Source organism: Benincasa hispida, chromosome 5 (genome assembly GCF_009727055.1).
Source record: "Benincasa hispida cultivar B227 chromosome 5, ASM972705v1, whole genome shotgun sequence".
In the NCBI taxonomy this organism is placed as follows: domain Eukaryota; kingdom Viridiplantae; phylum Streptophyta; class Magnoliopsida; order Cucurbitales; family Cucurbitaceae; genus Benincasa; species Benincasa hispida.
Genome location: NC_052353.1, coordinates 3,319,438 through 3,342,194, shown reverse-complemented (window position 1 = coordinate 3,342,194; position 22,757 = coordinate 3,319,438). Strand labels below are relative to the sequence as shown.

General features: G+C 33.3%; 1 protein-coding gene across 1 annotated transcript; it reads left to right on the top strand.

The window, feature by feature from the left end:
• The first annotated feature begins 718 nt into the window (after positions 1-718).
• Positions 719-4,907, top strand: LOC120077595 (plasmodesmata-located protein 1). Its single transcript, XM_039031531.1, has 3 exons — positions 719-1,657; positions 4,368-4,478; positions 4,720-4,907. The coding sequence occupies exons 1-3, from the start codon at positions 907-909 to the stop codon at positions 4,740-4,742; spliced, it is 885 nt and encodes a 294-aa protein (XP_038887459.1). The 5' UTR covers positions 719-906; the 3' UTR covers positions 4,743-4,907.
• Positions 4,908-22,757: the final 17,850 nt, after the last annotated feature.

Genomic DNA, 22,757 nt, shown 5'->3' with positions numbered 1-22,757 from the left:
AAAACAAAAATCATTGAGAGCAAACAAATCAAGGAATGCACAAGGAGAGGTGTCTTCTGGACTTGAATATTCCTTAGTGAATATCTATCAAATTTATCAAAGAAATAGTAAGATTATAAATTCGTGAAATACCTTCTTAATGGTGAATTGAGATAATAGATATCACGCACAACTCATCTTATATCTTTGAATTTGATATAAATATGCCCATTTTGATCCCGAATAAAATCCTGAATTCATGAAAACCATATATAACATAAGTCATTTAAAAAGTTCTCAAGTAAACAACCTCACTTCTACACTCACACAGGTAATATAAGAGTATTCTATCATACTTCTTTTGTAAAACAAAATATGAACATGATCTTAACATCAACCTACCACACAATTGACAAAATGTCAACTATAAATTATTCCGTTAGTTTCCTATTGAACCTAGATCTTGGGATGTCCATCAATTAGGCTAGGTTATCACCATAGAATTTATTTCATAGGTTACTTCAAAACTAAAATTGTAATATTTTAAAATTTAAGAACTAAATTAAAATTCGACTCAAAATTTAAAATGAAAAGTGAACACTTTAAAATTTAGAGAGAAGATAGAAACTATACGGAAAATCTAATTAAAAAAATGTTTTTTCTTTTAAGAAGGTAATAGTAAAGGAGTAGGGTGGAATCGTACGGAGAATGCAAAAGCATTAATCCTTCTGCACAAAACGTTGCAATAAACCACAAGAAGGACGCACTCAAACCGACTGTAAATAAATACAACCCATCTTCTTCTTCTTCTTCCTCCCAAAATCATTGATTCTCCTCAAAATTCCTTTAAAATTCCTCTTCCATCATGAAATTCCCTTCTCAATCCTTCCTTCCTTAACCTAAATTTCCCTTTCATTTCCCCCCAAAATGGCTCCTCCTCTTCACAACCCTCCATTTCTCTTCTTCTTCTTCTTCTTCTTCTTCTTCTTCTTCTTCTTCTTCCCCATATCCGCCATAGACACAACTTCCTTGATCTTCAAGGGCTGTTCTCAGCAAAAATTCCAAGACCCATCTGGAGTTTACACCCAAAATCTCAAATCCCTCTTTTCCACTCTCATCTCTCAATCTTCCCAGAAACCCTTCTTCTCCACATCTGCCGGCGACGGCGGAAATGCGATTCAAGGTTTATTCCAATGCAGAGGCGATCTCACAATCCCACAGTGCAACGACTGTGTCAGTAAGATCCCATCCATGGCGGATAAGCTCTGTGGCCAAGCTCTGGCCGCCAGAGTCCAACTCGCCGGCTGTTATTTGCGCTACGAGGTCGCTGGATTCCGGCAAGTTTCAGGGACGGAGTTGCTGTTTAAAGTTTGTGGGTCGATTCAGGTGGCCGGAAGTGGGTTTGAAGAGAGGAGGAATACAGCTTTTGAAATGGTTGAGAATGGAGTCAAAAATGGCGGTGCTCTGTTTTACACTGGAAGTTATCGGTCACTTTATGTGTTGGGGCAGTGCCAGGGGGATTTGGGCGGCGGCGATTGCGGCGATTGTGTGAAGACGGCGGCGGAGAAAGCTAATACGGAGTGCGGTTACTCGATTTCTGGGCAGATTTATCTGAACAAATGCTATATCAGTTACAATTACTACCCAAATGGAATTCCGAGTATTTCTTCATCTTCAGGTAATAATTTAAATTTTAGAATTAGAATGACAATGATAATTGATAGAATAGAACCATTAAAATTCTTTGGTTTGAATTTTTACATTGTTTTCATATTACGGTAGTTCCAATTTCGCTTTCAATAACATCTAAAACAGAGAAGGAGGGAGATTTGAGATGATTTTCAACTGTGAAAAATTAAACCAGAGCTAATCTCTTAATTAATTTAAAATTTAATAAAATAGTTATGGTGTGAAAATTTAAAATTTATTTATCAAATCGGATATAGCTCACAAATGCATTTGATAAGCATTAGATTTGTGTTTCAAATCTCTCTTAAAAAAACATGAAACTTAATTCATTTATATTTTTAAAATTAATTAATAAAATTCGAATCTCAAGATAAATTATAACTTATGGATTAAATTGAAATCAAATTCAAAATTTAAAATATTTTGAAATTTAGGGGTCAAGTGAAAACTAAACTTAAAATCTAAGGACCAAAAAGTATTTTATCGAAACTTTACTAGAAATGTATAGGTTAAAAACACTTTTGGTATATAGACTTTGATATAAGCAACCATTTAAGAAAGTGTTTAATTTTGAATGTCTGACAACCATTCAAAATAGTTTTTAAAATACTTTCAAAGTGTATTTTAAACCGTTTTTATTAAAGAGTTTAAATAAAAATGACTTTTTTGAAAAATATTTTTTTCTCAAGTAAATCCAAACAGAACTATAATCTAAAACTATAGTTCTTGAAAATTTAGTCTCAATTTGATAGGTAGTTGGTTTTTAAAAATTAAGTTTTTTTTTTTTAATATAAAAAATAAGTTTTTGAAAATTAAGCTTATAAATACCACTTTTTCATCTATTGATTTTTTTGTTTTGTTATTTACTTTTTAGGGGTGTTCTAAAAGACCAAGTCAAGTTTTGAAAACTAAAAGAATGTAGTTCTTAAAAACACGTGTACCATGATAAAGAAATTGTAAGAAAATAAATATAATTTTTAAAAGTAAAAAAATTAAAAAAAAAAAACCAAATGATTGCTTAATGGACCTTTTGCATTAGTAACAATTTAAGTCTAGAGTGTCAAATCTCATAAGCAATTTCATCAAATTTCAATAATTTTTTTAATAGAGACTAAGTTATTAATTTTTTAAAAGTTTGAAGTTTCAATCTACCATTGAAGATGAGATTTCAGTATTTATTTATTTTGGTTTTCTTGAATCAGATTTCAATCAAAACAATTAAAAGTCAAAATAATAGTTTTTTTTTTTAAAAAATAATTTATCTTTTTATGTAAAGGATGATTTGGAGGTGGAGCGTTGGAAGTTCTTTATTGAAAAATAATATGAGATGGTGGGTCATTTGATGCATTTGAGTGCTTAATTGTCATTGTATCTAAAGCAAAACAATTAGAAATATAATTTGTTTAAAACATCATTTTCATGCTCAACTTTTTTTTTTTTTTTTATGTTCGTATTTTCTATTTTAGTTTCTACACTTTTAAGATTTTTGTAGTTTAGTTTCGAAATTTTGTCTATTTCAGCCTCTGAACTTTTTTAAAGTATTCAATTTTGTCCGTGCTATATTATTTTTTTTTTATTAACTTGCAAGTTTAGTTGATGAACTTTCAAGTTTATGTCCATTTGATCTATGAACTTAAAGACGTGTTTAGGCCTCCGAACTTCAATGGTTGAGTCCTATTTGATTTTTGAAGTTTAAGAAGTATCTTATAAGTCAATACATTTCAATTTTGTGTCTACCAATACAAAATCTTGAAATTGTCAATTATGCGTCTAATAGTCCCCTAACATATTCAATGTTTTTAAAAATTCACAAACCTAAAATTGAAAGTTTAAAGTTCTTTTAAATGTCTAAAATTCAATTTTACATCTAATTAATTGAATATGTCAAAAGACTTGTTGGATATGTAACTGACGGGATATGTTAGACATTATAAAAGTTTAAGAATCTAACAATTATTTTTCTATCTAGCATTCATTTTTTTCCAGTTCTCTTTTTAACTTATATTGCTCGAAATCATTATGCACTCATTTTTGTCAAAAATACAATGTTAGTTTCTCTTCTTTTTATCACATCTCTCGAGAGAAAAACAAATTTGCTCTTACTTTAGCAACTTTGACACTCTCTTAAGGTTGTTCTTTGATCTGGAAACATGTTTTTCATATAGTATTTTCCACCTCATTCTTGATGAGGAGATTCAAGAATAGTTGGTTGTGGTGATTGTTGTTGTTTGTTTCTCGTCTAAAAAAAAAGGCATGTCATTGATTTGTTTAGTAAAATAAAAAATAAAAGTAAGACAGAATGATTACGTTTTTTTGAAAGTTAATAATAAAATGGACGATTCAAAATTAAAGACCAACATAAATAACAAATTTGAAACCTCAAGGAAGAGAATGTAGATTTTAAAAGTAAGAAAACTAGTTGGAAAGTACACGACTTAAAACCAAAATATAGTTTTGTTTTTCTTCTCTCTCTAACAAGTAACAACCTTTAGAAGTATATTCTAGCCCCTTTAAGACCCATGACTTTAGTTTGCTTTTTCTTGAAAATGGAAACAAAAAGACTGATTTGAATATGAAATCTAGAGAGAGAGAGAGAGAGGAGGGCTTTTTGGGTCATTTTCAATTCATACAAGTATAGAATATACATTTCTTGATAATGAATGTAATGGCTTATTGGTTGGACTTTCAATGTTGTGTAGGGACTAGACATAATACTCAAAGAACAGTAGCTCTTGCAGTGGGAGGATTTGCAGCTTTGGCATTTCTTATTGTTTGTTTGCTTTTTGTTAGATCAGTGATGAAGAAAAAAGGTAAACATGGAGGCTGATTATTTTTACCTCTTTTTCATGATAATTTTTCATTTTATATATATATATAATCTTTAGAGTCTTGTGAATGATGAATAGGATAGGACAAATAACACTTTCTTTTGTAGTTTACCAAAGTAATATATAGTGAATACTATATGATTTTTATGCATATTGTATAGAAATTTTATATGGGGTTTGTTATTTTTTAAGATCCAAGGTTGATTTTTCTTCATTTTGTAAGGTAGTGGAAAAGAGAGAGAGTAAAGTTAGAGGAAGATTATATGGAAAAGAGTGCAACAAAGAAAGAAAAGACATTTGTCTTCTTCTCACTTGCACTAGCTTTACTTTAATTTCCTTTGTTGTTCTACTTTATTTTTCTTTACCTTGTCGCCATAACTTAAAGGAGAAGAAGGGTTTTATTGCAATATCTGTCGATATGTCGATACATATGTTAATATATTTATAAATCGAAGAGTTTGACATCGATATAAAAATGAAAAAAATTGTAATCTATTTATTCAAATAGTAATTATTGATAACGACTCTCATAACATAGTTTGTAAAAACAACTTAATTGTTGATATAAATAATTTTATAATTCTTTTTGACTTGCAGGAGTATTTGTCAATTTTGATATTTCATTGATATATCCGTCAATATATCTGTAATATGAAAATCTCGATATTGGTGTCGATATTTTAAACTTGTTTTTGATAATTACCATTTTAATATGTGCGCTAAATTACAAAAATATATATAATAGTTATGATATTTCATAAATGTTTCAAAATTTTCTTTTTTGTATAGAAATCTGTTAGAATGTTGATTGAAGATTAGGGTATGAAATTGTGTGACAAAGACTTGTAGAAACCAAATATCACCACATAAATTTAAGTCATTATCACACACACTTTCCATGTCAATTCCAAATTCTAGCAAATTTCTACTCCATAAATAATTTTTAAAAATATTTATAAAAGGTCAAGGATAATATTGCAACATTTGAAAGAATATGGTTACTTTTTTAAGAAACGATAAAATTAGGAGTTTTTTTGTACTTGAAAGTAGAATGTATTAATTGGTCGGGAAGTTCTAAAAATGTTATGTATTATGATATATGTTCTCTTTACGTTGCTTTCTTTATGTCGTATCATGTGTTTTCAAAATAAGAAACTGTTAGAAAAAAAATCAACATAAATGTAGTTCAACCCATATAAAAATTATATTATTGACTTTGAAGTCAGATATTCGATTTAAAAAAAAAATGCAAAAGAAAAGATAAAGATCGCAAAAGCCAAGAGGACAGTGATGTAAAAGAAGAAAAAACATATTAAGTATGAATAAGAAAAAGGAGAGGCTGTATTTCCCCTTTTTTGTAATTTGCAAGCCAAAAGGAAGAAAAATAAATTGACGATAGCCATTTTTCACATTAAATTTTAGTCAAACTTCCATGTTTTAGTCTATGAGCTTTTTTTTATATCTAATAGGAATTTTTAATTTTGTGTCTAAAGTGCATATATATCATATATATCAGATAAACTTCTAAGGCGTTCTTTGATAAACATTTCAATCTCGTTTGGTAACAATTTTATTTTAAAAATTTACGCTTATTTTCTCCTACATTTCATACTATAGTTGTCATATTTCTTGAAGAAATACTTAAATTCTTTAGTAAAAAAAAAACTTAAAAAAGGTTCAAAAACTACTTTTTTTTAATCAAAATTTGGCTTGATTTTTGAAAATATTGACGGCAAGTAAATAACAAAATAAAAAAACTTATAGTGCAAATAATGTTTATAAGCATGGTTTTCAGAAACAAAAACTATAAACTAAATGGACATAAAACATCTGTAGATGACTTTTGAAATATGTAGTCAAATCCTAGAGATCAACCCTACACAGATAGTCGAAGGAAGTGGAAACTACCAAGCTCGAATATTGAAGGGGCAAATGAAATTTTTTATTACCAAAGGAAATTTTGGATGGAGCATTGAAATGCATAGAGATCGTAAAAAACACCGATGGGATCTTGATTTTTTGTTTTTGGCTTTTGAAAATTAAACTTAATATCAATTCTACCCATAAGTCTATGTGTTTTGTTATCCACTTTCTACTCAAAGAAAATTAAAGTTATGAACACCAAAAAGAATACCAAGCCAAATTTTAAAACTAAAAAGAGTAGTTTCCAAGATATTTTTACTTTTATAAGAAATGTGAAAATTATAATTTGAAAAAATTGAGAGAAAATAATTGTAAATTTAAAAAACTAAAAACTAAAAATGAAAATCTTGTTTGGTAATTATTTGGTTCTCGTTTAATAATCATTTTTGTTTTGTTTTAAGTTTTTTTTTAAAAAAATTAACGTCTATTTTCTCTTGATTTCTTATCATGATTTACATCTTTCTTGATGCTAGAGTCGAATTCTAGCCAAATTCCAAAAACAAAAACAAAACTATTAAAAACCACTATTTTTAGTTTTCAAATTTTAGCTTGGTTTTTTAATACATTGGTAAAAAATAGATAATGATATATTTTTTTTCTAATTTAAGTCCATGTAATCTCAATAAATCTTAAAATTAGTCAATGAGTTAGTTTCATTTTGATTTTTTTTTCAAAAGAAAATAGCTCTTGTGAACATTTCCTTTATAAATTGTGAAAATATATCTATAGCGTCTTTCCTTGGATAAAATTTCTTATTATTTATTCAATTTTAATAAAAATTATCTTTGAATGACTAAATTATTATTATTATGTTTAAAATATACAAAATAAAACGAAATAAAATCTAAAGTAAAACCAAATTGATATTTTAACCTAAAAAATTTGAATCTCAAGGAAGTTCAATAATTTTTATGAGCTTAACTTTTCAGAAGATGATAATAATAATAATAATAATAATAATAATAATAATAATAATAATATATAGTTATCAAATGAGACGTAACCGATCACCGGTTATAATTTCTTTTTCTACTGCCTATTGTTCTCTTTATCTACACTGAGTCTTAAGAAAAAGGTAAAGTTTTGGTTGAAATAGAACGAAGAAAAGGCCATTATTAATTTCAAGGGAACATACACCATACACTTGTAGTCAATGTAATTTTAAGGAAAGATTCAATCTTATCCTTTTTGAAATGTTAGATTTGTCACATAATTGAAAATAGACCATGTAAAATGTATCCCATAAATATGAAGATGAGAGATAGAATTATCTTCGAATATAGAAAAACGAATCAACTTATATATAAATACAGTAACATGTCATTGTCTATCAATGATAAAAAGAGATAAGACAATGATAAACATTTTTCAATGTCAAAATGTAAGTGATAGACACTAATAAATGTACATCAATGTCTATCAATATTTATCATTGGTGACATTTTGTTATATTTAAAAATATTTTCAACAGTTTTGTCATTTAAAATAATTATCTTAAGAGATAACCATATAATAGAATATATGTATGTGTTTGTATATAAGTATTCAGAGGAAGTAAGAACAAAGAACCTCATTTAAAGAACAATTACTCAGAAATGTTTTAACCAAGTTTTAGTTTGGCAAGAAAAAAAATCTACTTTAAAATTTCAATTTTATCAAAATGTACCTCAAACTTAAATAAGAGTTACAATATAAATCTTAGACTTTCAAAAGGGTTGCAACGTAAACACTTTTGATAAATTTTAGTTTGAAACAGCTCTGAGAAAAATGTATATTTTGATGTGTTTAATTAAACATGGTATAAAATTAATCAATTCTAGAGGAAAAAACCACTAAATTGGTTGAAATTTATGAATTTTAAAAAGGTTGTGAGAATCAAATTTAATTTTGTGTAAAATTTGATTGTCTTTATCAAGTTTTTTTTTATTAAAATTAATAAATAGAGTAACAAAAAAGTTTTATTTATTATTATTAATATTTTAGTTATTTAGGAGAAAATCGACACAATATGAAAAAAAGATTAATGTTTTTTCCTTTTGGTTTCAAAATACAAACTTTAAATAATTTGCTAATTTAATTATGTTATATTTAAAAGTTTTTTTTTAATCGAGGTTCAAATTCTTCTTAAGCACAAAGAGCAATATTTTGATTTGCATTCACTTTTTAGAAAACCATTCTAACTAAAATAATAATAGAAATAAAATTATTAAAAAAATCAAGTAAAAAGAGTTCGTCACATGACACACTATTATTAAATAATTGGATAAGCTACAAAAAAAAATATGAATAAAGCCCCTAAAAGCCTCTTTGTTTCACAAATTTTTCAATGGGATTTTGGATAGATATTTAATATTATTGTTTGTTTTACATCATTTCAATTTTTAAAATTCAGTGTATTATTATCCAAGAACTTCAAAATTCATCTGACATGAGTTTTTTAATATTCTGCAAAAATGTGAGGTGTTTTTGTGTTCGAGAAATGACAAAAGTAAAAATATAACTTAATTAATAAATTAATTAATATCAATTACTCATTATTATTAATTTTAAATCATTATTAAAATATAAAAATATTAATTGGACTTAATAAATTTCGACTAATATCTTTACGATTATATTTTATGTTATCTTAACTATTTAATATAAATTATTATTAATATGATGATTAGTATTCTAATTAATTTATAATAATTTAATTATTTTTAATAATGAATTTAAATTAATTAATTATGTTATATAAAAGTATTCATTATTATTATGCATATTCAAACACACACATCAATTATCTCAAACATTTAAAACCCAGACATTCAAATTCCAGACGTTTAATATCTACATTCATAAAACAATGTCTACGATCCGAACGGACATAATATCTACATGCTAAACGGGCCTAAATTTCTTTCATTTGCATATCCCAAAATATAAATAACAAAAAGTAGAATCCCCACTTTGCAAAAGAATGACTTTACTACTTTACATGCATCCTTTATGGCTGTGGAAGTCTCTGTCTTGAATGGACAAACTTTTGCTTTTTATAAATGGATGGACAAGACAACCCTATTTGTAAATGATTGAGAAACTTCCCCAATTTTCGCCAACACCACAAATTTCATCTGAAATTGCATTGAATCATAGTTAATGCACACAAAATGTATGATTAACTAAATCAATTCAAAGTCAAATTTTAAAAATAAAAACTACTTTTTAAAAACTTTTTTTTTTTTTTTTTTTTAATTTTCAAAACTTAGTTTAGATTAGACAATAAAACAAATAAATCAATAGGAGCAAGTAACGTATTTTATACATTCAATTTTCAAAAACCAAAAACTAAGATTCCATTTAGTAACTATTGGTTTTTTGTTGTTAGTTGTTGAAAATATATAAATATCCTTTTCACCTCCAAAATTCATATACTTTTTATCATTGTTTTAAAGAACAAATCCAAATTTTGAAAACTAAAAAAATAGTGTTTTTAAAAACTTTTTTTTATTTTATTTTAGATGTTAACTAAGAACTCAACTCTTTTCTTTGAGAGAAAATTAGCTAAATTTTTAAAAACTAAAAACTAAAAACAATATGGTTACTAAATAGGTCCTAAATAGTTATCGAGACCTTAACTTTCAAATTTGAGTGAAGTAATGGAATTTAAATTTTTTTTGTTAAATATATCTATATCTTATCCAATAAATCCTTAAACTTTTCATTTTGTTTTCTATAGGTTTTCTAAATTTTCAATTTCACGTCTAGTAGGCTTTTAACTCATTCAACATTATTTAAAAATCACAAACCTACCAAACAATTAAAAGTGCAGTCTCATTAGTCATAAAATTTAGCTCTATATCTACTTTTCAGCACCTAATCAAACACAATGAATGTCAAGAACCTAATCTAACATTTTGTTAGGGTATGTTTGGTTTAATTTTAAAAATAAATCATTTTAAATCAAATTTGAAGTGTTTGACAACTACTCAAAATAACTTTTGAAACATTTTCAAAGTGTATTTTAAATAATTTCTATCAAATAGTTTAGATAATGACTTTTTTCAAAAACATTTTTTTTTCTCTAACAAATCCAAACCAGCACTCTCTCTAATAAAAAGTAAAGGATGCATAAAAAATCCAATTAGATGAGTCTTCCTTCATACCTAAGGAAAGAACAAGCTCACCAGAAGCTTTTTATAATTTTATTAGCTAATGCTTCACAAGACACACCAAAATCTCACATATATCTTCTTTTTGTTCCCAAAAAAAAAAATGGGGAGGAAATTGAAACACATCATAAAGACGTGTGATAAACTTTTATAAACAAGTCATCATTCATAAATTTCAAAATCTACTATTGTCATAAAATTTGTACTATCGACTTCAAGATCAAAGATCAACCTATACATTATTAGAAAAGAAACTTATAAAGCAATCAATTAAAAAGCTTCTTCCCAATTTGCCCAACTTGTCGTCACATCGCACCGTGTCCGTGTCTTCTTAGATTATGGTAGTCCATTTAGTAGAGTTATCTCTAAAGTCTTGACTCATTCAATTGGTTCCTTTCACCCTTTTCAATATACTTGTTAAGGTTGTTTTAGCATTTCTACTTTATACAGGCATTGCATGGTATTAGCTTTGCAGATAGATTTGAGAGGTTGGCATAGCAATTAGCAAGGTAATAAATTAAGAGACGGCTAACTTTATAGAAGGTTGACTAACTTCTATAAACAATTAATTACCATATACCACACGACTTACATCCAAAAAATTTCAAAGTAAACGAGTCGATGCATAATGTTTAAAAAACTTAGTTTGATGTATTTCACACAAATTTTATTACTGTTGTCATATATGTCTTTTTAGTCTACTCAATAAGTGTTTTATGCATGTCTAACATATTTGTTGCACTAATAAGTGTTTGGTACATATCCAACAAGCGACAGAATGACCAAGTGTCTGACACGTGTCCGTATGTAGACACGTTAGACAAACTAAAGTTTTTGTATTTCTTAGCTAATAAATTAAGGTACGTAAGGCTGTTTTTGTGTTTGTGTTTGTTTCAGTCTACTTCTTAATTGTATGGGGATTTCTCATATTATTGACCTATTGAGTCAAGTTGAGTGTTTTTGTGCTTGTTTAAGTCTACTGCTAAAAGGAATTAGTATTTAAACAAGACTGAAGCACAAAAATATTGTGTGTATGTTCATAATCAAGAGTTTTCATTGTTATATTTCCAATGAGTACTCGTTTTATTTTCAGATGTTGACCTGACTGAATTCCTGATTTGGTTCAACCCAAGGAAGCATCTTTACTCTGAGAACTTAAAAAGCATCAACGAATGGCTGAATTTTCAGATTCACTGTTCTCATGAGTAAGCTTTGGTACCTTGGGTATGCAACGATTCATTGACTTGCAGAGTGCAGTTTTACTCCATTGTTATCGGGTTAGAGAGAAATGGAAGCATTCAAATCGAATATTTTTAATCCAAGGACCATTCAACATGGCTTTCATGCAATACAAATAGTTACAGTTACGAATCACTTTCATCAAAATCTCAAATTCAATTAACAGAATTCTACAAATTATACTCTCTCTTGTTTCTCAGTATTGTCTAAAAGCAACATAACGTCACCAAAAGGCCTAGTTCCATGCTACATATGCCAGTGCTCATACACATATTTCATCAAGATGAGTTATTTTGTTTTCCAAAGTTCATGTCGAGGAACACCAATATTCACTTTCAGCAGAGCATTTTACTGCTCCAACTGGTATGGATAGCAAACTATGAAAGCACAGACACTTGTCAGACACAGATATGTCTAGACATGCTTTGAATTTTTTTTTTAATGTTTTTCTAGTTTCAAACTGTTGGAGTATATAATATTATGTGTAATAGTATTTTATGTTATTTAGCTTGGGTTTATTTCATATGTAAAAGCCCATTGGGCCTCTCTTAGTTGTAGTATTTAAGGATATTTTCTATCTTAATGTTATGGGTTGGAAACCATAGTGTGAAACCTCCATGATTCTCTATCTCTCTTATCTTCTTTGACTCTCTATCTCTCTTGACACGGCTTGGACACAACTAGGACATATCTAACCTAAAAAGCAGGGAGAAATTGAGATTCTCATATCGATTGAATCTGTATATATTGATCAATCCTAAAGTATTAAGATGACTTCTTCATCTTCTAGTCGTAGCCAACTATTGGGTGAAAATTGAACTTTAAAAAATAAGAGGTAACTAACATTTGGTGGGAGAATCCCACATTGAAAAATTTTGATTTTAAAGTCTCTCTTATGTACTCTAATCTTGAGTTTTGAATTTGGGCTCTAAGGGGTACCTATGTTTTGAAAAGAGTGAGAAGATAGACCAATGTGGGTTTAATAGATGTCCCACACGTGTGTCACCACCATCTAGTTGGGCAAGGCACGTGTGTGATTATTAATTTTAATAAAAATATTTTTATTTTTTTTTATTTTTTAAACCGAAAAAAAGTCCTCCCAATGCAAGCCCAATTCGTCCGTGTACGTTCTGAGGCCCTTCGCCTCTTTCGCTCTCTACCGTTCCACACTGAAGGCCTATAAAAGGCGTGGCCTTCAGTGGTTCAAAAACACAAATTTTTCATTCACTCCATTCGAATGTTCTCTTTTCCTCTCATAATTCTTCCATTTTCGTTTTCCAAGCAGTGGGTTAGAAAGGGTGTGTGTCCTGGTCGGCAACGGTGCATTTTCGATCGGGTTCCTTTGGCTGTTTTAATTTGGGAACGACGTGACAATTTTCAGACCTGCTTACATACTTAGCAGAGTCGTGAGACGTCTTAAAGAGACCGAGCTCGGCGACTCAGTCTATAACGAGTTTCTGTTTTGCAGGTTTTTGTTTTTTTATTTGACCGTCGTGCTTTGATCGTTCGTTGTTCATCGTTCTGAGGGTCTTGCCATTTCCAACACTTTTAAGACGATTCCCGCCACATCATCAATGGCCCTCACTAGCAACAATGACGTTATGATATCTGACCTCAATCGTCCATTCCGGTTCGAAGGAACCAGAATAGACGGTTCGAATATAGTGAGGCCCTCTGCTCTTTCGCTCCTACAGTTCCACGCTGAAGGCTTATAAAATGTGTGGCCTTCAGTAGTTCAAAAACACGAATTTTTCATTCACTCCATTCAAATGTTCTCTTTTCCTCTCATAACTCTTCCATTTTCATTTTTCGGGCAGTGGGTTAGAAAGGGTGTATGTCCCGGTCGGTAACGGTGTATTTTCGATCGGGTTCCTTTGGTTGTTTTATCCTGGGACGACATGACAATTTTCAGACCTGCTTGCATACTTGACAAAGCCACGAGATGTCTTAAAGAGAGCGAGCTCCGTAATTCAGCCTATAACAAGTTTCTGTTTTGCAGGTTTTTATTTTTTGCTTGACCGTCGTGCCTTGATCGTTTGTTGGTTGTCGTTCTGAGGGTCTTGCTGTTTTCAACACTTTTAAGACGATTCCTGCCACATCATCAATGGCCCTCATTAGCAACAATGACATTATGATATCTGACCTCAATCGTCTATTCCGGTTCGAAGGAGTGAACTTCAAACGGTGGAAGCAAAAGATGCTGTTCTTTTTCGCCATCAAGAAAGTTGCTGAAACTTGTACCAGAGATAAGTTGATCGTCCTTTTAGAAGAACCAACTGAACAACAGATAAAAGAAGCTATTGACTGGGAGGAGAAAGACTTTCTTTGTAAGAATTTTAAAGACTTTCTTTATAAGAATTTTATTTTAAATGGTTTGATTGATGATCTGTATGACTACTATAGTACAATGAAGATAGCGAAGGAGGTCTGGGATGCCTTGCAAAAGAAGTATGACACCGAGGAAGCCGAGTTGAAGAAATATGCTATTAGCCGTTATCTCAAATTCCAGATGACGGATGACAAATCCGTGGAGGCCCAATCCCATGAACTACAGAAGATAGCCCACGAGATAATTATTGAAGGTATGCCTCTAAATGAACAATTCCAAGTTGTTGTTATTATTGATAAACCGCCCCCTTTGCGGAAGGACTTTAAGAACACTTTGAGACATAAGACCAAGAAGTTCTCCTTGGAGAGTCTTATCATCTGGCTAAGGATTAGGGAGGAAGATTAGAAGTAGGACCAGAGGGAGGAGGTGAACGCAGTACTTGTGAAACCCGCCTCTGCCGTGGTAAAACTTGACAAAAAATCTAAGAAGACAAAGAGGAAAGGTCAGAACCGTGGCTTTAGCAACCAGAACCAACAGAAAAAATAGTAGCCCCCTTCAGGAGAAACGGTACAGTTCCTCTGCTTTAATTATAATAAACCTGGGCACATGGCTAGGAACTGTAGGAATAGACGTCGTCCTACTGGTCAGGCGAACTTGACAAAAGAACCGTTAGTCGTCATGATCACAGAAGTAAATGTGATAGGTGGTTGTGAAGGGTGGTGGATAGACATTGGCGCTACGCATCATGTCTATCATGACCTTAGTCTATTTAAAACTTATACTAAATCTAATGATAAGAATATTCTATTGAGAGATCACCACTCCATGAAAGTTGCTGGAACCGACGAAGTGGAACTGAAGCTTACCTCTGGGAAGACCCTCACGTTGAAGGACATCCTGCACACTTTGGAGATAAGAAAGAATTTGGTTTCATGCTATCTCTTCAACAAAATCGGGTTTACTCAAACTATAAAGGCAAACCTATATACCCTTACCAAAAATAATGTATTTGTAGGAAAAGGGATGCAACTGAAGGAATGTTCAAATTAAATTTAGACCTCAATAAAATGAAATCATAAGTGTATATGATGTGTTCTATGAATATTTTGTAGGATTGTATCAACAACAGCGGAAGCACAAGGTGTTGGGGTTTGTGCCCTAAAGTCTCGTGTCCAGTAGTTTGTAAACAACTTTGTACGGACACTTGTGATGTATAATATAAATGATATTTACTTCATTACTTGACTTTGCACATTTAGATTTTACCACAAACCAATAAACATAAAATCCCTGGTTATCTATATGTGACTCAAGCATGTATGTGGTGACATACAAGTGGATCATGTCTTGAGTGATAACCAAAATGGTTTGTAGTATATGGAGATATGAGGGAAATCTTATCCTGGTAACGCTGCGGATGCGGCTCGCTTTGTGGAATGGTCACAAGTGTTGTGACTTGTCACAAATGATCCAATCCTGATCATTCGTGTAGGGGAATGCGAGCGGGGGCGTCCTATACAAAGAATTTGTATAAGACTTGACCATGAAATATTAACGTCTTGTTATATAACACCATTCATAACTGAGACTTCACTTCACTAGGATGACCATAGGTAACATGATCACAATCCTGAGTGAGTTGGGAACTCCTGCCATTGAGGGCAGTTCTTTGATTTTCATGGATGTGAGTGGTCAAAACGCCGACTCAAACCTACCATTTTGGGGATTCGTCTGATTTGGGAGCTGAGAACTCAGCTACACAAGATGAAATTCACTCCTTCCCCGAGGCAGAGGTAAGTAGATAGATAGCTCTCTTAAGGGCTGATTCCAGGGCTTGAACGATGTGGCACCACACACCTTCTCATGGCCCGAGAAGTGTTCACACACAGTAGGACTATGTTGTATTGTTCATTAAAGGGATCAATGGTACTTAGAAGGAAGATGTAATTACAGGAGAAAAACGGTAAATTGGCCTGCTGTAATTACGAGCATCTGTGAAGGGTCATCGAACTGATGATTGGTTATATCCAATGGACATAGAAATATATCTATGGTAAGAAGAGTTCAACTGTCGATCTTTAGTGGAATTCATGGCAATTAACGGATGGTGGATATCGTGACCAAAAAGTTTAGTCAGCTATTCATGTACCGTTAGAGCTTCGAGCCATAGGTTCATAAGTTCCCCTTGGTAGCTTGGATACAAGTTGAGAGTCAGTTTTTGGGTCAATTTCAAATGTTCAAATTGACAAGAGAGATTCGATTATATATGATATAATTGAACGAGTTAATTAAATATGATATAATTAACTTTATGTATAAGATACATTAATTTGGAGGAAATTGGATATAAATATGATTTATATCTAGTAGAGGAAAAAATATTATAATTAATATTTGATATTAATTTATAAGTTATGAATGTGATAAGATCACATTAATTGGACGGTTATAAAGGAAATGGGAAGGCGCCTCTTCTTTAAAATAACGGATGAGTGCATTATAAATAGCAGACAGTATGTTGATCTTGGTGTGCGCGGGTATTGTGAAAAAGATAGTGTCATCATTTAGAAAACCAGTGCCTATACGATAGAACTGCATGATCGCTTACATATACGATATTGCTTAGCGATCACATACCAATTACACCATCGTGCGCTATTATCTAAACGATCGTTTACCTTTTTACTAAATGATCGTTTAGCTCCCGGTATTTACTAAATGATCGTATAGATGATCGCTTAGTTTTTTCTATGCGATCGTTTTAGACGATTGCTCACCCTTTTCCTACACGATCGTATAGACGATCGTTAACCTTTTCCTACACTATCTTTTAGACGATTGCTTACTTTTACTATACGATTGTACACTTTACCTAAACGATCAAGCATATTGTCTATGCGATAGACGATCGCATCTCCCACTTTCTTGATCGTTGGGTACGGTCGCTCTTCTTCCTTCCTTCTACCAAATCTGAACAAAGCCCACACTTTGGATTCTCACTCTAAGAATACTGAGGGCTCTAAGTTGTTTTTTCTTCTCCGATTCCTTTTGTTCGAGTGGTGACTGTTTGAGGTAGACGGTTGGGCTTCAGACTCGAGAAATCTTCATCTGGTATGATTTCTTGATCCCTTTAGCATTATGAAAGTATGTTTGAATGTATATGCGATAATTCTGTCACAATGAATTGGAAAGATCCGCTTCCGCTCGTAGGTACTCTTGAATAAGAGTTCCTTCAATTGGTATCAGAGCCAGGTTTTCTGATATTCTAATTCATTGCTACAAAAGAATTGCAAATACGTTCTTGGTGGGTGCATTTTTACACTGTTTAATGGTTAAATTATTGTGGTTGTGCGGATTTATGGATGTTTTCGTGGATGTTAGCCTCGGTTTGTTTTATTTCTTTTACATTTGCGGTTGTTTGTAAAGGCCCCTGCGTTTTTGTGCATTAATAATCGTTATCGAGTATGTATTCAAAGACTGTATGAGTTTTGAATCATTTGCGAAGAAGATCGGAGCAAGCGTTGTGGTTCTTCGAGGAAGGTATGTGATCAAGTGTTGATCGCATCGTGCAGATGATGGGGAATGCGATCTAGTGTTGATCGCATCGTGCAGTCAATGGAGTATGTGATCATTGTTGATCGCATCGGTTAGATGATGGAGTACGCGATCGCTGTTGATCGCATCGGTATGATGGAGTACGCGATCGTTGTTGATCGCATCGGTTAAACGATGGGGTATGCGATCAAGTGTTGATCACATCTTGCAGTCGATGGGGTATGCGATTGCTAATGATCACATTGTGTAGACAAACGGGTAAGCGATCAAGGATTGATCGCATCGTGTTGAAGATCGATTATGCGATCAGTGAGTATCGGGTCGTGTAGACGAGGTGATGCTCGTATATCGTTTAACGCGCGGGTGCACTGGACGATTGTTTAGGTCAGCAAGCTTCATAGCTTAATAACTGACTAAACGATCACTTAGTAATGCAAGATAAATCGTTTACCTAGTTGCACGCATCAGTTAGACGATGAGATGCTCACGTATCGCTTAACGCGCGCGCCTGGTCGATCGTTTAAGTCAGCAAGCTTCATCGCTTAGTAACTTACTAAACAATCGCTTAGTAACGCAAGGTAAATCGTTTACCTGGTTGCACGCATCTGTTAGACGATGAGATACTCGCGTATCGCTTAATGCACGCACGCACTAGATGATCGTTTAGGTCAGCAAGTTTCATTGCTTAGCAAATAACTAAACCATCGCTTAGTAATGCAAGGTAAATCGTTTACCTATCGTTGCGATTACGCGATCGCATAGACGATCAGGCTTCGCAACCTCGTCGTCGTCTATCCGATCGTTTAATTATGCTCCCATCGTCTAGTGCGCGTTGAACGATTGTCTACATACGACATTTACTACACGATGGAGTCCTCATGGCGATTCAAGATCCAGTTCTCCTGTGAACCGGTTTGCTCAATGAAAAAGGTAATAGATAGGGTTATTTCATTCTGGTTTTGTAAAGGCTCATCCCAGTCTATAAATCCTTCATTTTTTACATGCGATGTAGGTTTTTAATATGTCATATGGTATGCACATATAGATAAACCCCACCTTAAATCATGCATATTTTCTTTATTATAAGTGTTATAATTTAGAGAAGCATGTTTTAATTTCATAAATGCATGTTTATGCATCATATAATATAAGGGTTATATTTATGTATGCTTTATTTTTTTTTTCTTTCGTTATATTTAGTTATATTTATAAGCGTTATAAATACTTCGTTATGTGGGATGAGTGTTTTAGTTGTTTATTTTATAAATGGTTATAAAATGAAAATATAACTAAAATAATTAATAAAAGATCGATATGTAGCAAATCTATCTATAATAGACCTTTTGTCGAAGGCGGGTTCTGTCTAGGCTGGGGTATTTAAGATGACGGCAACGGAACACCCCTACATGGGAACCTACCTGCATGCAAACTAAGGCCAGTTCATTTAAAAAGTTTAATGTGACTACTTGGATTTTTTTTATTTCAAAGACAAAGTTGGTTTTTAGCAAACTTATAATGACTTAGGATCATAATCAGTAGCCCAGATTGTCTTGGTTAATAAACCCCTAGGTAGAACATTCAGTGGGAGGTTCTGGGCATTTGATGCTTCATTTTTCACCTTTCGCGTTTCTCTCTTCATAGTCCACACCGTGAGATCTACCCCCGGCCTCGAGGCACTTTTGGCGTGTCCCCCAACGGATGATGTTTGGGTAGGTCAATATCAAGTGGATGGAGAGAGTTGTTCATGGTAAGTGGGAGTGGGAAGTGCGACAGCATATCCTCGGTCTTTCTCGTTGGATTGAATAAAGTTTCTTGCCGCATCGCCTCGTGGCACCCTTGGAGTGTCCCCCTATAGGATGGTTGTTTTGCACGTTTCTTTATGATCTCCTGTAAGAGGATAAGGTTACTTAGTCCTCTTGTTCCTAATCTGTCTTTACCTCACGGATACGTGCATAGGGGCGGGACTCTGGGGTAAAAAACGAGGGGTGTACGACATACGCAAGATTTGTAAGAGTTAACTATTCTGGACCGAACAAATGGTGGCTATTAGATTTAGTTCCAAGAGTTGGTTCTGCCTAATGGTTGAGAATGTCTCATCCTACTGAAGGGCCATCCGATCACCCCACCGGTGACGTTTGTCCTGCCTCACTGGGGCATCATTGCAAAATAGAAGTCTTTTCACTTTGGGTACTTAGAATCTGTTTTGCTAAAAATTAATTGGTTAATTAAAATGTGGTTTTTGCAAAGTCTTATAAAAGGTTATTCGTTTTTTTTCTCAGCAATGTTTTTAATGGATTCAGCCACTATCAACTTACTAAGCGCCAAAAAACTGAATGGTCTCGACTATTCAAGTTGGAATCATATGCTTACGATGATACTCATCATTGAGGATCTCAAGTTTTTCCTTACGGAGGAATGTTCTCCTAATCCACCTTAGGACGCTACTCAAAATGTTCGAGCGGCGTATGAGCGTTGGACACGGGCAAACGAGAAGGCCCGAGCCTATATTTTGGCCAATCTTAGTGACATGTTGGCCAAGAAACACGAGTCCATGGTCTCAACACGTGAGATCATGGAGTCCCTACAGGGAATGATCGGACAGCCGTCTGAATAGCTCAAGCATGAGATTCTGAAACGCATCTTTAGCTCCAAAATGGAGGAAGGCACCTCTTTTTATGAACACGTGCTAAAAATGATGGTCAACTTTAACATGGCGGAGATGAATGGGTCTAAAATCGATGAGGGCAGTTAGGTTAGCATTATCCTGCATTCATTGCCAGAAAGCTTCCTCCACTTTGTTAGCAATACGATTCTTAACAAAGTGGACTACTCTCTTACCACTCTCTTCAAAAAGTTACAGACATACAATCCTTGCTGTAAAGTAAGGAGAAAAAGGGAGGTGAGGCAAATATTATTTCGTCCTCTAAAAAGTTCTATCAAGGTTCGACCTCAGAAACAAAGTATGCACCTTCAACTTCTAACTTTGAAAAGGAGAAGAAAAAGAAGGGTGGTAAAGGGAAAGGGAATGCGCCTGCTAACCCGCCACCTGTCGCCCAGAAGAAGCATCCACCGCCGGTTGGAAAAGGAAAATGTTTCCACTGTAACCTGAACGGACACTGGAAGAAGAATTGTTCTCGTTATCTGGTGGAAAAAAAGGCTGCCAAGGCTAAGGCCAAGGCAGAAAAAGAGGATTAGATCCTGGTGATAATTGGAGATTGGTGAGATGACGATGCGAGTAGGCACCAGGGCACGTTTCTCAGCTGTGGTAGTGAGAGATATCCAGTTTACTTTACAGAATAGGTTTCTTATATTAAAAGATGTCTCTGTAGTTCATGAACTTAAAAAGGAACCTTATTTCTGTAAAGTGTCTGTTACAATACAATTACACTATTGAATAAAGCGTTTATTCGTAAGGATGGCGTTGAAATTTGTATAGCTAAACTAGAAAATAACTTGTATGTGCTAAGAACTTTAGCCATAAATTCCCTCCATAACATAGAGATGTTTAAATCTGCCATAACTCAATCTAAATTCAAACGAATTTCTCCAAAACCTTGTTGGACATGGTTCGTTCGATGATGAGTTACGCTTCCTTATTGGACTCATTTTGGGGTTTCACAGTGGAGACTGCGGTATAATTCTCAATTGTGTTCCTTCTAAGAGTGTTGCAAGAATACCTCTGGAGTTATGGAACGGGCATAAAGCTAGTTTATGTCACTTTCGCATATGAGGTTGCCTAACACATGTGCTTAAGGCAAATCCCAAAAAGTTAGAATCACGATCGAAGTTATGCCTCTTCATAGGCCACCCCAATGGTACACGAGGAGGTTACTTTTATGATCCATCCGAAAACAAGGTGTTTGTTTCTAAAAATACTACTTTCCTGGAGGAGGATCATATTAGGGAGCACAGTCCACGTAGTAAAATCGTGTTAAGTGAGCTTTCCAAAGAAACTACTGAAATTTCAATAAGAGTTTTTGAAAGACCTGATTCATCAACCAGAATTGTTGATGATAGTTCATCTGGTATGTCGGTTTCACCTCAAGAGTTGAGGAAACCTCGACACAGTGGGAGGGTTACGAACCCGCCTGATCGCTATCTGGGTTTCACGAAAATCCTAACTATGGTGATAGATAGCGATGTTGAGGATCCGTTGTCCTATCAAAAGGCAATGGAGGATGTTGATCGGGATGAATGGGTCAAAACCATGAATCTCGAGATGGAGTTGATGTACTTCAACTCGGTATGGGATCTTGTAGATCAGCTTGATGGGCTAAGACCTATAGGTTGTAAATGGATCTACAAGCGCAAACGGGGTGCCGATGGGAAGGTGCAAACCTTCAAGGCTCGACTTATGGCAAAGGGTTATACCTAGGTGAAGGGAGTAGACTATGAGGAGACTTTCTCACCTGTTGCCATGTTAAAGTCGATCTGCATGATAGTGCATCGAAGTGACGTGATCGTCACGAAGATTGCCTCGGAGAAAAACGTTGTTGATTCGTTTACGAAGGCTCTCACGGCTATAGTGTTTGAGAGTCACCATCAGAGCATGGGTCTACGGGACCGCCCACGACTGGACTAGGGCAAGTGGGAGATTTTGTTGCACTGGATTTTTATACACTAGTTTTATGTTTTGTGCCTGATTACTTGTACTCCCCACTTCGCTTTAGGACAAGTGGGAGATTATTGGGGTTTGTGCCTTTAAGTCTCGTATCCAGTAGTTTGTAAACAACTTTGTACGGACACTTGTGATGTATAATATAAATTATATTTACTTCACAACTTGACTTTGCACATTTAGATTTTACCACAAACCAATAAACATAAAATTCCTGGTTATCTATATGTGACTCAAGCATGTATGTGGTGACATACAAGTGGATCATGTCTTGAGTGATAACCAAAATGGTCTGTAGTATATGGATATAGAAGGGAAATCTTATCCTGGTAACGCTACAAATGCGACCCGCTTTGTGGAATGGTCATAAGTGTTGTGACTTGTCACAGATGATCTGATCCTGATCATTCGTGTAGAGGACATGCGAGAGAGTGTGTCCTATA

Bases quoted from the DNA above. Each gene is read 5' to 3' on its own strand.
- LOC120077595 (XM_039031531.1), top strand. From the start codon at position 907: ATGGCTCCTCCTCTTCACAACCCTCCATTTCTCTTCTTCTTCTTCTTC. The intron at 1,658-4,367 runs GTAATAATTTAA...AATGTTGTGTAG, and splicing joins GAGTATTTCTTCATCTTCAG to GGACTAGACATAATACTCAA. The intron at 4,479-4,719 runs GTAAACATGGAG...TCATTTTGTAAG, and splicing joins ATCAGTGATGAAGAAAAAAG to GTAGTGGAAAAGAGAGAGAG.